Raw genomic sequence first — 17123 nt, 5'->3', positions numbered from 1 at the left:
AGTTCATGTATTAAACCTGATCAACATCAAGAAATTAGTTTCCGTAAGTCATGCCTAAACTATTCTAAAAACTGAAGTCTTCACAATCTTAGAACATATGAAATAGGGCAATTAATTTGGTACAGCTGCTATTAGTTTTCACCCTGCCCACTGCATGGAAAACAACAAGAAATTACTGCATTCTATATAATGAGGTTTGTTTGTTTGGGGCTTTGGGGGTCAGTTGGAAAGTGTGTTCAGTCATGTACTACCTTATGCCAAATGCATTCTAACAGGACACCTGCCAGCTTCTATTGGACAGTGTGTTATAGGACACAGTTTTATACTACCCTCATCTCCCTGCAAAGATAGGGAAATGTTCCATTTAACACCAATATGCATTTCTCAATATACTGTTAAAATTCACCACATTACTTCCAGTACTGATTTTTTTGCTGGAAAAAAACCAAGAACACTTTATTTAGTAGCATCAGGAGTGCTACTATGATATAATATGCCACTGGGAGCCTTCTTCACAAGCCTTGTATCTGTTTGGGTGGTAACAATGCCTTAAATTTAAAAACTGTTCTCTAGATGAACACAAATGCAGACATAAGCAAGTGCTTCTTCCTTCTATCATCAATGAAGCCATCAATGCATTAGATAATATGCAAGTACAAAAATCAAGTAGGAAACAACTTGATTGTTTTACCTACACTGTGTGACCATCAAAATGGTCATCAAAATCATATCTAATTAACCATGGAATCATCAGAGAATGGTTTGGATTGGAAGGGACCTCAAAGATCACCAAGTTCCAACCCACCTAATATGGGAGGGGACACCATTCCATTAGATCAGGGTTTCTCAAAGCCCCATCCAACCTGGCCTTGAACGTTTCCAGGGATGGGGCATCCAAAATTTTCTGGGCAACCTGTGCCAGTGCCTCACCACCCTGACACTAAAGAATTTCTTTATCATATCTAATCTAAATCATTCCTTTTCCAGTTTGCAACTGTTACTCCTCATCACTCCATGCCCTTGTAAGAAGCCCCATCCCAGCTTTCCTGTAGCCCCTCTTCAGGTACTGAAAGGCTGCACTAAGGTCTCCTGGGACCCTCCTCTTCTCCAGGCTGAACAACCCCAACTCTGCCAGTCTGCCTCCACAGGAGAGGTGCTTCAGTCTCCTGACCACCTTTGTGGCCCTCCTCTGGATTTGCTCAACTGCTCCATGTCCTTTACATGTTGGGGAACTCCAGAACTGGACACAATCCTCCAGATGGACAAATGTCTATGATAATTATTTTTGTAAGTAATTGTACTTTTGTAAGTACAATTTCTGTTATCATTAAAATATTACCAAAAAAGCAAATGAATGTTTCAAAAGAACTAACAGCACTAAGTCATCACAAAAGCAGACAGAAGACATATTCCAAATCAATTGATACATATTTTTAGGAAGGAGGGTTGCAAAAACTCAAGTCAGCAGAAGGGGAAACAAGAAGCCCTACAAAACCTAAAAAAAAGTTAAAAAAAACCCTAAAATTATTTGTGAATCTGAAGACCAAGCAAGGAAGTATGAAACTGGGAGGAAAGTTTCACTCATTATACATTTCAACTATGTGCTAAACTAAAAAAAAAAATCCATACAACTATCTATAAAACTGTTTTAACCTTAGGCTTATTTTTTTGTCCTGTAGATCAATTAGTGTGATTTCAATATTTGAATTAAGAAACTGTTACAAAAATAAAAATCACAAATTTATACTGAAGAAATGAGAGACTAGTAGAAGTAATTCAAGAACACTACACTAAAATTTTAGAAGTTAACAAAGCTAAAATGCATTTTATTTTGCTTTGGACAGCCCAAAATTGGTTATCAAAAGAAACGGAAAAAAATCAGAAAGCTACTAATGAAGAACCTGAATTTGAAAAATAAAATAGTAAGTGAGCTGCCCCTAAAAGAAATGTAATGTTCCTTGTCAGTGTTTTTAGCAGATTGTGCATTATTCCCCAAATCTTTCCTGGCACACTAATGTAGATTCCCAATAGGCCCCAAAGTGTTTTATGCAGCTGGACAGATCAATTCATATGAAAATTAAGGTTTGAACATGAACTCTTAGAACCGTTACGTAAGTGTGGAAACAGGTTAAAAGGAACCAGCTGAAAATCTAGATGCACATCAATCTTACAACTGATTCTACAGAATAATTTATCCTTGACTCATCACTCAAAGCAACCAACTACCTTAATTGCTATTTTAAAATACTTTCTAAAAATACAGAATGTTACAGGAAGAAAGAATGGTAGAAAAATGAAAGAAAAACTGTTTCAGTAGCAGTGAACCTAGTGAAGTTTGGTTTCCTATGGTTTATCTTCTGTCCAGTAATTCCTAACCTTTAGCCTAGATGTCCCAACTCCCCCAGGCTAGAAAAAAAAGCTAAATTGTTGTATTAGGACAAATTTCACCAACAGTATGATTGAGTAAATTACTGTTATGATCTTCTGCAAGTGAGCTGTGAGACCTAGTGAGCTCAAAGACAATACCAGGAGTCCCACCATAGGTCTCACTAGAGCAGACTTCACAGAAATTAACATTACATAGCAGGAAACAGGGCTCTGCCCACAAAGATGGACTTGACTTCAAGGGCAACATCTAATTTATGGCTTTCTTTTGTGTCTGAAGACTCTCCCCTGCTAGATGTTTGGAGGAAGGGTTCACTATTGCCTTGGTTGCGTAAACTGCTGAGCACCTCTGGCCCCAGTCCAACAATGCACTTAAGTATGTGCTTAACTGTTTTGCTGGATCAGAGCCAGTACATTCAGTAACTTAGGAGACTGAGTTCTGCATCCCAAGTAATAAGCTGTTAAAGCCCAAAGACAACATTTACAAAGATGATTTGGCTGATAAATAAATGAAATGTCCTCTAACCATAGGAAATTACAACCCTAGCCATAGCAACATCAATGGTGGCACTGTAATACGTACCTTTTTATACTCTTTGGAGATAGTGCAACAAGGTTTACTGATTTGGGCTTTGTGTTTCAGTTTGTGTGTTTGATTTTTTTCTTTATTCCCCTCTAACAACACACACCCCTTCTGAAGGGATGAGACAGCCTTAGGACAGCAAACTTTAACATTAGAATTCTACTACTATGGTATTTAATTCTTAAGACTGCTTTGTTCACACAACTAAGTCTCTGGCCAAGACTAGAGCCAAGACTGTTCTAAATCTTTTTTAAATTTACTGCTGAAATGAAGAACTACTAAGTATCAGGTTTTGACATCTTAAGCCTTTGATGAAAAGTTTTATAGCCTCACTTGTACAATGAATTGCTACTACATGAAAATTCACAAGAAAAGAATTTACATCTTAGAGAAGATTAGAAAAAAAAAAGGATAGTAGTTTATCCCACAGCAGAAAATTTTCATTGGCTATTTAGGAAACAGTGGCTGTTAACCAAGTATTCCACATCTTAAGTGTCATCTAAGCACTTCAGTGCTCCTCAGCAACAAGTCCCAAGCTTTTGTTCTCCTACATTAGAAAAGCTTCCCCACTTCTCAATATTTCTCAAGACAGGTTACAGTGGTTTCACGACAGTTAAACAGTTCACACTCATTTTATGGAAGAAAACATTTAAACAAAAAAGAAGAGCACAGCAGAGGGAATTTAAGTCTTGACTAAGGAAAAGAATGCAAAATGACGCAAATAAATTAATCTCCTCTAACCTCTAATTACTTACTACTGTAGCCTGAAGTATCCAAACTTTCAAGCACTTGCATTTCAAACAAAAACTTTCATGCTCTCCACAGAAAGTACATTCTAAACAATCTATGTTTGGCCAGAAGCCCTTCAATAGTAAAAAAACAACCACCACGCTAACAAACCGAAACAAAATTTGAAGAAAATTATTTATAATTTCATCCATGAGGAAGGCTTCCCCTTTGTTTATAGATTACAAAGAAAAAACAACCATAAACATGTTAATATAAACTTACCTTGGATACTTCTTCTTTTCCACTGTTTTCCTTAATGAATACTTTTTCCAGTTCAGGGCTTATCCCTTCCACATTACACGGCACACGTGAAACAGTTGATTTTGGCACTGTAATGTTTGACAGTGGCATAGGGACCGATCTGGAAATAGAAGCCTAGAAGAGCAACATGATTTGCAGTTGAAAAATGGAACAAAGACAGAAGTTCAAAACCAGTACTAATTAAAAAGTAATGTGTGCATTAATTTTGCCACCTACAAGCCAATTTTTGCTTGACAAATTTAAATAAAATAAATGCTTGCATAGATCAAAAGCCACTAAAACCAACTCTACAGAACTCAAAGAAGTGCTCTATAGTGAAACCATTCTACTACTTCACTTATCATTAGGTGGACAGGTATATGTACTTTCCAGATGTTCTGACAACAGAACACACAATAAGGGGATGGGGAGGCACACAGGGCACTAATGGTGATGGCTTAACTGGGATCCAAAAGGCATTTCCCAACATTCCTAAAGCTTAACCACTCAAAAGACATACTCACTTAGTTCATCTTAATTCTCTTTTGGTTGGCTTTACTGAAGGAAACATGAAGCATTCATTCCGAAACTTTAATTTCATCAGTGTAAAGCTTTTGAGAATTTTATGTCTAAGGTTTTTAAAGAAATCATTTGGAGTTTAAGAATCAGGCATGTAAATAAATACATGTATGGTTTTCAGAGAAACCCATTGGAGTGGAGTGCATGAACATCTTCCACAGTCAACTTCAAAAGCTTTATATTGGCAGCATCTACAGAGTGTAGCTGCACCTATGGTGATAGCTGTGAACAGCGTTCACTTTCCAATATGTACTTTCATCTTGTTCACAGAATCACAGGATGTGTAAGGCAAAATACAAAGATGGTTTTTGAGTCCTTCAGAAATGAACCTTACACAATGTGCTGCTCCAAAGGTGCATGTCACTTGTGTGGAGACATTCCCAGACTCACACAACACACTGCCTGCAGGATGGCTTCCCACAATGGTGCCAGAACTGAAACTTTTAGCAACTTTGTCAGAGAACGGTTTATTGAGAAATCAAAATGTTTCATGAGCCATGACAAACTGGGCTCCAAGTATTAAGCAACATTCCTTCAAAGCACATGTCCTAGGTGGATTTTCAGTCTGTGTGAAAGACTCGTTTTACTGTGACTATAAAGTGTGTCACAGGTATCTGCAACAGCTCACTTTGAGATGGAAAGCAAAACTGTTACCTATACAGAAAGCAGTGGAAGCCTTTGTTATAAAAGCATAAAGTTTCAGAAAGAATTCCAATTCCCTACATGTCTTCATCACAAGGTTAGGTTTTAACCATGCGATTTTATCTGAACAGAAGAGGGAACAAAAAGGAACAGCCATCACAGCTCAGCTTCTTTCTGAAACACTACCTATTTAAAATGCAGTCAGGAAATACAATGACAGAACCAACATTCCAGGAGTTCAAACAGTGGCCTGTTAGTAACATGGGGTCCTAGTTAAAGATCCACTGTAGGTGAAATTTAATCAGGACACAAATGTCTGCCCTGTCAAATGAGACAAGATTAACTGCTTTCTACAAGTGGCTTAAAGTTCACAAAGTTATTGACTGAACCTTGTCTTAGCCCTAGAACTCATAATTGCTTTCCAATTTCACTGGCATTTTGCAGTGGCTACCATAGACACTGTATGGAGCATCCTGCATTGCACCCCGTGGAGAATTTGGTTCATGGCCAGGTATTTTGTCCAAAAGTATTATACATGTGTGTCAGCATTTTTGTGCAGAAGAAATATGTATATCATCAGACCACTGGCAAATTTTTATAACCTAGTTAAACATGACAATGACCTGAAAACAAAAGCAGTCTTAGCCAGGCTAGTACTAAAATGACTAGTTATAACACTTCACTTTATGAAATAGGTAAGTAATTAAGACAACAGAAAACAGAAGGTGCTGAGGAGCCTGAGCTTAATCTCTCAGGAAGGAGGGTATCAAATCTTGGCTGGAATGAAGTCCTGCAATCACCACGCCTACTAGTAGAGAACATGAGAACGATCGCAAACATCATCTGGACACAAAATTTTGCATCCTAGAGGTTACATCTGATAGAAGTTTTAAAATAAGTCTGGGTGTCTGGAACAAGAACAGGCTAGTAATTATAGCAATTTTTCCATTTAATATGATGCAAACTCTCAAAATATACTGTAAAAGCCAGTACAATCACATTCTGACGCTAGAGGACAGGATTCTGTACTGACAATGATTCAATAACAGGTATGTCCTGGAGAAAACTGTGAAGGAAATACTTTTATCCTGTTGTGTGACAGATCTACAAGTCACCTGTCACCAGGGATGGGACAGTGTGGCAAGCATCAGCTTGTTTTCAGTTGAGTATAGAGTCAAGCTGAATTATCACTTCCTTTTTGGAAAGTAACCACAGTACTGTTTACCTTGATGTCGTGTGGAAATTGCCTCTCTGGCCAGGAATTGACCAATAAGCAAAGTAACAAAAAGATTCCTAAAATGGGACAAGGAAATGAGATTTTCCCTCAAATCTCTGGTGACACAGCATTACCTTTACTGACAAATACATGGTAAAGTGAATTACAAGTCTGTTCTTAAGAAGCCAGTGAGTGATCTGCTTGCTGCTCAAAGACTGATCAATTGAGGATCAGAAAGTTTTGGAAGCGTACCACAAAAATCTTGGAAGTAGCATGTATTCCTGCAAATGCAGTCTTATCTGGCCCTGCTAAGAATTTCCACAGCATCTTAATACATTTTAGATGCTATTCTGGTGCAACCCTTCTTTCTTTTACTATATGATGACTATCAGAAAAATTTCAGTGAAGGTGAAATGGTATAAGGCACTTAAGCATTTCAGTGTACCCCATAAGAAAACAAACAGGAGAAAGATGGGAAGAAGAGCAGGCTCTTCACCCAACCTTATAAGGTAGGAGGCTCTTAATATAAGCAACTATCAACTTACCTGAGTCTGACTGATTGCTATATGGTTGCCATGGAGAGGTGACTGACGTTCCTTCTCCTTACTGTGACGACTGCTCTGCTTACTGCGCTGGAGCTGCTGCCTCAGTTTGGCAATCTGCTGGAAAGAAGTTCAGGTTAAGGGACAATGAGTTATCAAATGGATAACTGCCCAAAAGTCATGTAGAAAGCGAATCGCAGACATTTTAAGTCCTCTTTTGAGGATTATGCACATATATGGGATTGCCTGCCCTTGAAGCATGAGCATGAAAACTTTGTTTATTAGGTACTTTCTCAAAAGTACCTGCCCTGCTCCTCAGCTCAAACGTGACAGGATGCTTAGTTTAGCAGCTGAACTTCCTCATGTACAAACAAGCACTGTAATAACTGATGCAAACAAAAATACTCAGAGTGACAATTCTGGGCTACACCTGGTTTAAACTGGGAACTAAGAAGCCTACGGTTCAATTTGTTTGATCTTAAACCAAACCAAGGATTTTCAGTGATTCATCATAAAGGCAAGAAGCCTTCATAAACAAGTGGCAATCAATATGCATTGTTCATCTTGGAGAACTTTAATACATTTAATAGCACTTCCCTGCAGGCTAAATTATCACAGATTCCTTCTGGCAGGTGGAATTATCTTTTGTGCTGCAAAGATGTCTAATCAAGAGTTATGTTTTTAAAGGTCAAATGCAACTAAAGCCATTATCCATTTGACCTGTTCCTTAATAAGAAACCAAAGAATTTCATTTGGGGATTCCTCCACTTAGTATTCACCTCTAGAAGCATTATCTCAGAAATTATGTGCAAATTCATACAACAGGCCCAGACACTTCAAGGCTAGATTATTTTTTCTTTGGCCTCAAGTCCTACTCTTCTTCATGATCAGCACGCTGGCATATAAGGCAAAGCATACATGGCTCCATTTCATTTTTAACTCAGCTAGACATACAGCTTTTAAAAACCTGAGGAGTAAGGGGAAGCAAATGCACAAAACTCATATTTTAAAGAACTTCATCAGCTGGAAAGTAACGTGTCTTTCTGAGTGACAGCTTACAAGTACATGCACTCTGTGGTTAACTCCAGGTAGTCAAATATATCGCTAGTGCTCTTGAGAAGCAACTCTGTGGTAAAGAATCACTTCACATCACTCTTCACAGTGTCAAAGATGACAGTGCTTGGTGAAGAGGTTAGGATGGAGCTTTCCTCCAGGCTGTGGACCTTTCTTTGTGTTGCTTCTGGTATCACTCACAAAAGAAGGATCCACCTTTAAGGCTTCATATCAAATCTTGCCACAGCTCGTCACTGATATTCACAGAACTGCTACTCAGCACTGGGTGAATACTTTGATCTTTCAACAGCAAACAGTTCAGACTTCCAAAAGGGTCTGTGTGTAGGAAAGACATCAGGAAAGACAGAGCCCCAAGTTTCTAACACAGACAAGCTAGATGTAGAGAACTGGGAGATTAATTACTTGATGAAAGGTGCAACCCAGCCACCATTTTGGAAGAAACTTCGAAGGAGTCTGAAAATATGCTTAATTTCTGCTAATACAGCTAATGGCACATACCTGAGAGATAAGCAAATTAGATCCCTTCTTTACAACACTGGAATTATCTGAGTATCCTGGTAATTTTTCATTTGAAGATACCTAGATGCAGACTACTAACATAAAGGAATGTCCCATCTCACCATTCCTGTCCAAATGCTCATTAGCATTTATGACCGTTTTTTATTTATATTGTTGTATTTCTACAAATCAGGCTATGCAACATAGTAACATCCTATTGCTCAACAACCCACAAATTCCTTATTAATGAGAGAAAGCTCTAACTCATTCATGAACCACTTGTTAATAAACAAGTTAACCAGTAGGTCAAAGAGTAAAAAAAACAAACCCAAGAATTAGAAATTCACCTTAAACATTTAAATACAATCTTTCAGTTGGTGTATGAAAGCACATAAAAAGTCCGAGCTCTCATATTCAATTCTCTTTTATTCCAAAGCCTTTTTGAAATACTCTGTCAGAGCAAGACACCTTCCCATGGGGGCGTTGCTGATGTCAGTGTACCAGACACAGTTTCCAGGGGTGCTTAAGGGACACAAAAAAAAAATCAACTGTCTGAAGCAAGTCTTTAAAAAACCTACACAAACTGAAAACTGTGTTAAATCCTGGGGTTTTCCCATTCCAGGAAAATTCCAGCTCAGGGTCAACGAGGATTAAACATGTCCCTGTTCAGCTTCAACAGAATTTCAAACTATTCAGGTTGAAAAGGGAAAAATGCCAATGGTTTCAAGAGCTTCTTGGTTTAGGTCCAGTCCGAAGACTGATAGCAATCTTCATCTCCCAGTCAAGACATCCATCTATTACAATAAAGCATTCTGGCACTATCTTACAGAAATTATATTCAAGACTTCATAAAAACAATCAGTAGATCCCTTCAGGATAAAGAAAAAGTAAATCTTGTTTGGAGGTGATAAAAAAAGGTACATTCTATTATTCTGAAGTTCATATTGAGAGCTGGGGAGTTGTAAATTTTTTAACAGACCCACAAGAAAGCAAGCATTACCTATTTCACTGCTAGATAGACTCAGTCCTGACATCCATTTATTTCAGTTCCAGGACCAAAGAATTTTCAACAACTCAAAGTAAAATATTTTTAGGTAGTAATACAGAGTTAATTTGCTTACTTGGGATCTTAAGTCTATGCAGTCATTTCTAGTCTTTATAAATGTAAATCTTCTAATAAGAGCTCCCAGTTGTGTTAAATTAATGCATTTCATTGTAATAGCTTTCAACCTAATAAAAAAAAAAAACCCCAAAACAACTTAGACTTAAAAGAACATTCAATCTTCTTCTATCATAACCAATTAATACTATACATACAGGGATTTGGCTAGTTTACTGTGACATAATAAAAGTACATGCTAGAAATCATTCCATTAATTGTTGGAACAAGAAAACATGAATCCAAACTGCTAAGACAAGCCAAGGAAACTGTAAACAGCAATGTATTTGTTTACTGTCAAATCCTGTGGGAAACAATTCAAACTGCTGAACAGAACTACTGTTGCCTATGTTACCCATAACAAATGCCTGGACAGGTGATACTTTTATTTCCATTACTTAAGCTCTTGCTTTCAGCTGCCTATAGCTATGTCAAATTTTCCCAAAAGTCTACCATGCACCAGTCAGCTCTTCTATCCCTTTCCCATAAGAGATTCCAGTACAAGTATTACAGTTTTTTAAAGAATAACATTAAATGAAAGAGGGGTGTAAAACATATTAACATTTTATGTGCTGAAACACGTTATTGGAGCCTTCTATGAAAGAAACCCTCAAGTCCAGTGCTTTGGAAGAAAAAGCCAATCATTTGTCCAGAGGTCCTTTATACTGGGAATGTGCTCCTCTTTCCCTTGGAAAAAACCTTTACATTTGGCAAAGCTTTTGCAAAAATTTAAGTTACCACATGTTAAAGAAAGATTTTTGGAACTAGCAGCTACATTTGCTAGTAATTCTGTCCCTACTGTGCTTTACAATTTGAACAGAACTGCCCTAGAGAACTACTCCTTCCAAAAGCACCAATTACTGTTGTGAAAGTAAAGGACATGCACAGATGCTGTTGATACTGAATAAACTCTGAACATCCACCACACAGGCAGTAAGTAGTCAGACAGAGAAGCTGCAACCAGGACTTACAGGTGAGGGACAGGAAAAAGAAAGGCATAAACCAGAAGCCAAATGATAGACAGAGAAGAACAGACAAGGAACTGAAAGGTAGCTGAGCAAGGGCTCAAGCGAAGATAGCTGAGAACTGTCTGAATAATGAATGTAGAATGTCACTGGGACTATGAACCCAGGGAACTAGAAAAGTCAAGAGAATTGGTTTGAGAATCTGAAAGAGGAAAGGAAAACAGGGAGGAAAAGAACAATAAGCTGGAGAAGGCAGGAGCAGGTTTGGGGGTGAACAGCCATTGCAAAATTGGGATATAGTTCCTTTCCATACACCCCAATTTTTCCCATGACTGTATTTTATCAGAAAGGAACCATGAAAACCATCAGACACGTGTTTCTTATCTTTCTCTTGTGGTCAGTCCATAAAAAGGATGGCAACTTAGCACAATGCATTATCAAAAGGCAGAGACTTCTTACATGCTGAAGGTTTCGCTATCACTGACAGTCACAGCCCTGTGGTGAAGAAAAGCTGCTTGTTGCAGAACTTGATAGAGAACAGCCAGGAGATGAAGGATGGTTTCTCACTAAAAGCAAGTGTTATCCTGCAAATACAGATGCTATTCCTGCCCCTGCTACCATCCATCCATGCTGGTAGGCAGTGTTCAAGCCAAAACTTTTCATACACAATTCTTCTGCACTAACTTCTGGGCACTTCATCTGTGATTCTGAGTGCTTCCTCACATCTGCAGATGAAGTCACCCAGGCAACTGAAGGCCCCTGTATTAATAAATCAGCTATAATGGGTTTTGTAACAGGTACTCAATGAGACAAGAAGAGACAATCCTTTTTGGATTGACCTCTCTTTGGCCCAGGTCAAAGGAACTGAACAGAGATTGAGTTTGAACACAAAATCCGGACAGAGTGGAGTTTACTGGGACCAAAACTGAAATACTGTCACTTCAGCTGAGCTGGAGAGCATTTAATTGTATCTTTTTCTCATTATGCAAATCCACATCTCTTTTGTTGGATTCCCTCTAGTTGTAGTTGTAGTTTATAGCAAAATAAGTATGATTAAAGAGCATTTCAAGTACGCAAGTATATCACTCTATCAATACCTACCCTCCTTTCCGTATTATTTATATACTGTCTCCACACTTCAAATTTGAACCAATTTTCTAAAAAAGAATATGCTAACATACCCACTTTCATCAGAGCAAAAGAACAGAAAGCTAGCTAAGGCAACTCTGAGCAGAAAAGTTAGTAAGCAACAAGCAGCTGGTTCCTCAGCACTCACTCCAGCCACTCCTTCACAACACTGTGTAGTAGGAAGGGAGGAAATCCAACAGGCATAAAATAACAACCAGCCTTGAGACAAATCTTTAGTTGGAAGTAAAACCTGTTTCAAAAACAACAGAGGAGAGGGAAAGGGTGTAGTTTCCTGGACTCCAGATAGGGCTTAAAAAATGTATTGGGCATATCAAAACTTGAAAGGCTCCACTGTGCAGAACTTCTCACCTCTTTTAGTTGATCAGCACTTCCCCATGATGCTGAGCGCTGATGTGATCTCTTTTCTGCTCCTTCTTCAGCCCAACAGCTAGGTGTCTAGAAAGAAAAAAAAATAAAAATATGCTGTGCTGAATATCCACATAAGAAAAATTTTTGGCACAAATTACTGCTTTACTCTTTCTGCAGTGTTCAAGAGCTACACATTAAGAATAAATTTCAGAAATTGACTTGTAGCACTGACAGTCTCACTAATAAAAAACAAACTTTATAAGCTTATATTTACACCGGATAAGAATGATGCACATTACTGAAGACAGAATCAGAGGTCTGACAGGCAAAAAAACTTTACCTGGCTACTCCCACCTACAGTTTGGCATCCATTTCTAGTTTTCATACAGCAAACAGTCTAGAAAGTGACATGATTACAAAAGCCCATAAAAACTCAGGGACCAAAAGCCAGGATTCACTTTTCCCACCAGTATTACTTAATAACTGGGCCACATAATCAATTCCTGCTTGCTACCTCTGACCTGATGTAGAGTTTGATACACCTTTTATTATTTTTGGCACTGACTCACATGAGCACAACAGTGAAGAGCAGCAAGCCTTTTCCAGCCTTGTCTGCAAGCCCAGAAGTTTAAGGACTGTCCTTGGGTGTAGGAACTATAAATTTAAACCTTAAATATTAAGAAGGGTCAGGAAGCCTGATCTATTCCTGTACTTATTCACCACAAGACTACTAGAAAATTAGGGTGTCCACCAGCATTTCTGAACAAGAGAGTCACCTGCTGCCAGAGGAGCAATGGGGACACTTAAAATTCAGGGAGAGTCTGAGGTATGAGCCATATAAAACTCGGAGCTACAGGTGCATACAGGAATTCATGAAAAGAAAAAAATAAATTTGGTTTTTTTTTTTCAACAATCCCTACAAGTATTAGTTGAATCTTTCACAATAAGGCTGCATGATATTAAACTATACCACTGAAAACATTGAGAATTTGGCAGTGAGGTTCTTCAGGGAGAAGGCTACTGCTAGAACTTCTCCCCGTATTTCTTCAAGGGAGAAAGGGCCCCAGCCCTGCGGGACAGGGAGGATTTGGGATCCACCTCCTTGTGGACTTCCTTCTCACACAGCTTTCCTTACTCTTGCTTTCTCACTTAGATCTAGAAACTTCTGCACTACCCACACACACATCAGACATTGCTCAGCTGAGGCAGGAGGCCAGGCACTGCCATGGAGAACACCACAACACCACAGGAGCTCACCCTGGGAGGGGAGATGGAGGCAGCCCCTGGGGCTGGGCCAGGCCGAGTGCCATGAGGTAATGAACTGTGGTTTCAGAACAAGGGCTCCTCCATGGCAATCGCTGTTACATGGCCGACAGCCCAGCACCTAACTCTTAAGTTTTGGCATTTCACGTGCTAAGTCTCTTTCTGTGCACAGGCCTACACGTCCCACTCCTGTTTTCTGCTAGCCCTGCACTTCCTGTGTTTCTCGTGTTGTTTTGCTTTCTTTTTTCTGTTACTTTTACACCACTGAAGGCCCAACGATCTGTGTGGGCAATCAAAAAGGAAAATAGGAAAAAAAAATCAGTACTGAAGTCTTTATAAAAGTCAGGGTTCCCTCTATTTATTATGTGACTCTCTTTGCGTCGGCCTGAAGAAGCCTCCAGAAGATAATGGGGTTATGAAAATAAAAAATATTAACAAGAATGAAGTGTAAGCAACTATTTAAACCTAGGAGTCCTACAGCCCAGGAACCTAGTCAGTCAAAGGTGTATGACCAAAGTATGTTACCCCATCCCAAGTACAGCTGGAACCATACCCCCATACAAAACCAGAGAAATACTGATGCAAAAGGACTTCTTCAAAAATTTAACGTCCAAAAAGCATATTCTGAATACAACACTGCTCCAGTTTGGGGATGAACTCCAGGACAAGGTAGAAACAGGAATTTCAGGTGCTTCAATACTTCCCTGTAGTGCAGGAGGGCGTACCTGGGCTCACTACAAGCTCACAGCCTTTTAACTAAGGTTTAATAAACAGAACAGAAAACACAACAAGTATCTAAAGAGACAAAGTGAGTTTCTCAACAAAGAGAGGTAAACTGTTACAAAACACAACAAAGCCTATGTAGAATGCAAGAGCTTGCATGTATTTTTTTAATAAGTACCGACATTGATCCAGATAGCAAGAACAACAACAAAGAGCAACACCCTGAAGAGCTTAATCAAAAACACTGGTGGCTGCTAGAGAGAGATGGCAATGCTTATTTGCAGATGATTTAATCAGTAATCAAAAATAACAAATATAAAATATCCATTCACTTAACAATAAATTTTGTACTTTCTCTTGTACTGACACACTCTTTCACTTAAATAATATTTCCCTTGAGACAAAGATTACACAGTAGCTTTCAATGTCTGGTAAACTGAGTCAAAACACAACCTTTCAAAATATTCACACACAAGGCAGACTATTTGTGTCCCTCAATTTTATTTGCTGTACTACATTCCATATACTATACAATGTTCCTTGCACAGTACTAAAGCCTGGAAGTGTTGTATTAATGACTATTTATATTAAACTGGCAAAAAGAAAAGGTTAAAAAAAAAACAACACAACATAAACAGTTCCTAGAACATTATAGTAAACCAGTCATCTTTGAACCCTAGAAATTGTTTGCTTATAATATATTGTAACATACATTATATGAAATTTTGGGTTTGTAACTCAAAATCCTTATATTCAAGAAAAATTAGGAAAAACAAAACAAAACACACCAAGAAACAAAGAAGCCACACTTGTTACATTCAAACTGAAAAACCTGATTTGGTAAGTTTAGTTCAGGTAGGAGTACCTCATAATTCACTTGAATGTTGTAATTCACATCACAAATAAGATGGGGGTGTGCAGCATCACTGACATGCCATGTTTCATGAAAATAGATTTCCATCTTGATTTACAACTTCTACAAAACCTTTATATAGAGCTGCAAATGTACTTCTTATACATTAAACATCTTTCAAAAAATAATGAAAGTAAAGTAACTCAAAACTCTATTTGAAGAAAAATTTTTGAATCTAAATAAATAAAACCAAAGTTTCTGCACTTCAATTCAGAAACAGTAAGAGAGCTCACAGGCTCTATCTGTGAAAGACAGAATATTTCAGAGTTGAAACAAATTTACAGCATCTCTCAAGTATGAACTGAAGTTTGTGAAACTGAGGGATTATTTCTTCGAGCTTATAGTCAAAAACTAAGATTTAAAACATATTAGGAAGAGAACTTTGAAAACATTAAGTAATGCACGCTGCAGTTTCAAGAGGAGGATTGCTGGTATTTCGAAATGTGAAGAAGGTTCACAGTCCCAGTTTCAGTTGACACAATGCTTAAAGCATGCACATGGGATAGGACATGCTGAGAACACCACATCTGGTTGCTCTCTTCAGCCTTAATGTAAATCACAATTACCATTGTTCTAACTCACCCAACCTTGTAAAGATTAGCATTTCTTCCAACACCTTTGGTAATTCTGTCTTGCTTTTCCACACATGTCAGGGATATACACCTACATTCTTTCCACTTCATTTAGATCAGAATGACTGCGTGGAGTACCAACCTACCTAAACCTAAAATAAGACAGAATTACTCTAAATATCTCACATTTTATTGCCAGCCTTTCACTCTTATTACTATATCTAGCCTGCATTTCAGATTAACTGCACTGGGGGATGGGCGCAAAGACTAAGAACCCAACTCTGGTTTTTAGAGGGGAACAAATAATGCTTTTGAAGAACTTTCACGTCAAAAGAAATGCAAGAACAGCACTAGGAGATAAAAGATGATGAGCCTCTAGAGGTTTCTAAAGCATTCCAAGGCCCTCTAGAAGTCACAGAATGGTTTGGGTTGGAAAGGGCCTTAAATATCATCAAGATCCAACCCCCCTACATGGGCAGGGATATTTCCCACTAGACCAGGGTGCTCAAGGTCCCATCCAACCTGGCCTTGAACACTTCCAGGGTGAGGGCAGCCACAACTTCCTTGGGCAACCTGTGCCAGTGTCTCACTGTTCTCACATGAAAATGTTACAGAAAGAAACAGCCTAGAGAGGTTATTTTACTATAAGTGACTCCTCTTAAAGATCAGACAGGTTAAGAAAAATGATAAATTTACAGTTATGACATCTCTTCCACTTTGTCCCTTCCCACCAAAAAATGTCATTAAAATATTCCATTAAAGAAATTATAACTAATACACCAATGAAAAAAGCATCATGCAGCTGAGCCTCCTAGTTCATGATGTTAACTTTTAAGCAACAAAATTTCTACCCAAAAGAAAACAAAACATTACTCAGGTGACTAATGAGAGGTAACTACACTAAGGTCTTGACCCACATACAAGAACAACAAAAACGTATTTTAGCGAAGCATTCAAGTTTAGTAACTGCATTACTCTTTAGATTAGAGAGAAGCAAAAATTCTGAAAGGCATTTTGCAAGCTTTCTTCATTTCTGCTTGTGAAATATGTTAGTGCCATATATAACAAAAAAGGCATATCCATGCACACTGAAATCCAGTTAAAGATTTCAATTTTGGGGTATGTAGGAAATCACTAAATGATATTTCAGTTGGTTTCTTTATATTACTTAGGTCAGAAAAGATTACATCGCTGAACTTTAACTAGCAGTATCTTTGTTATGACATTAGCATCATATGTTTATCCCTGATCTCTCCTTTTTAATTCTGTGAATATCTTGTAAATTTTTCAACCACTGCCAAATAACTAAATTACTAAACTATGACCATTATCCAACTGTTTCTGAAGATTCTAAAGGTGTAACCATTTCAACATTAAATTATTCCATATAGAAGGAAGGGGAAAATACATGCATCCACAGCATGAAGGAGAAGTATGCAGAATTGCTCTATCAGTGTTCCCAACAAAGATGAAAAAACAGTGA

General features: G+C 38.1%; 1 protein-coding gene across 5 annotated transcripts in view; it reads right to left on the bottom strand.

The window, feature by feature from the left end:
• Positions 1 to 17123, bottom strand: part of GLCCI1 (glucocorticoid induced 1) — a 53365-nt gene that overhangs the window by 12150 nt on the left and 24092 nt on the right. For 3 of the 5 annotated variants that reach the window (XM_071735301.1, XM_071735304.1, XM_071735303.1), the window contains exons 3-5: positions 12170 to 12256; positions 6980 to 7096; positions 3980 to 4132 (exon numbers count right to left, since the gene is read on the bottom strand). In XM_071735301.1, the coding sequence (XP_071591402.1) occupies positions 3980 to 4132; positions 6980 to 7096; positions 12170 to 12256 (357 nt within the window). The remainder of the gene's footprint in view (positions 1 to 3979; positions 4133 to 6979; positions 7097 to 12169; positions 12257 to 17123) is intronic. The other 2 variants (XM_071735305.1, XM_071735302.1) reach the window with 1 other exon arrangement.

Source organism: Heliangelus exortis, chromosome 2, assembly GCF_036169615.1.
Source record: "Heliangelus exortis chromosome 2, bHelExo1.hap1, whole genome shotgun sequence".
Classification (NCBI taxonomy): Eukaryota; Metazoa; Chordata; class Aves; order Apodiformes; family Trochilidae; genus Heliangelus; species Heliangelus exortis.
Note: the sequence above shows the minus strand (reverse complement) of the source record. Positions and strands in the feature narration are given on the sequence as shown.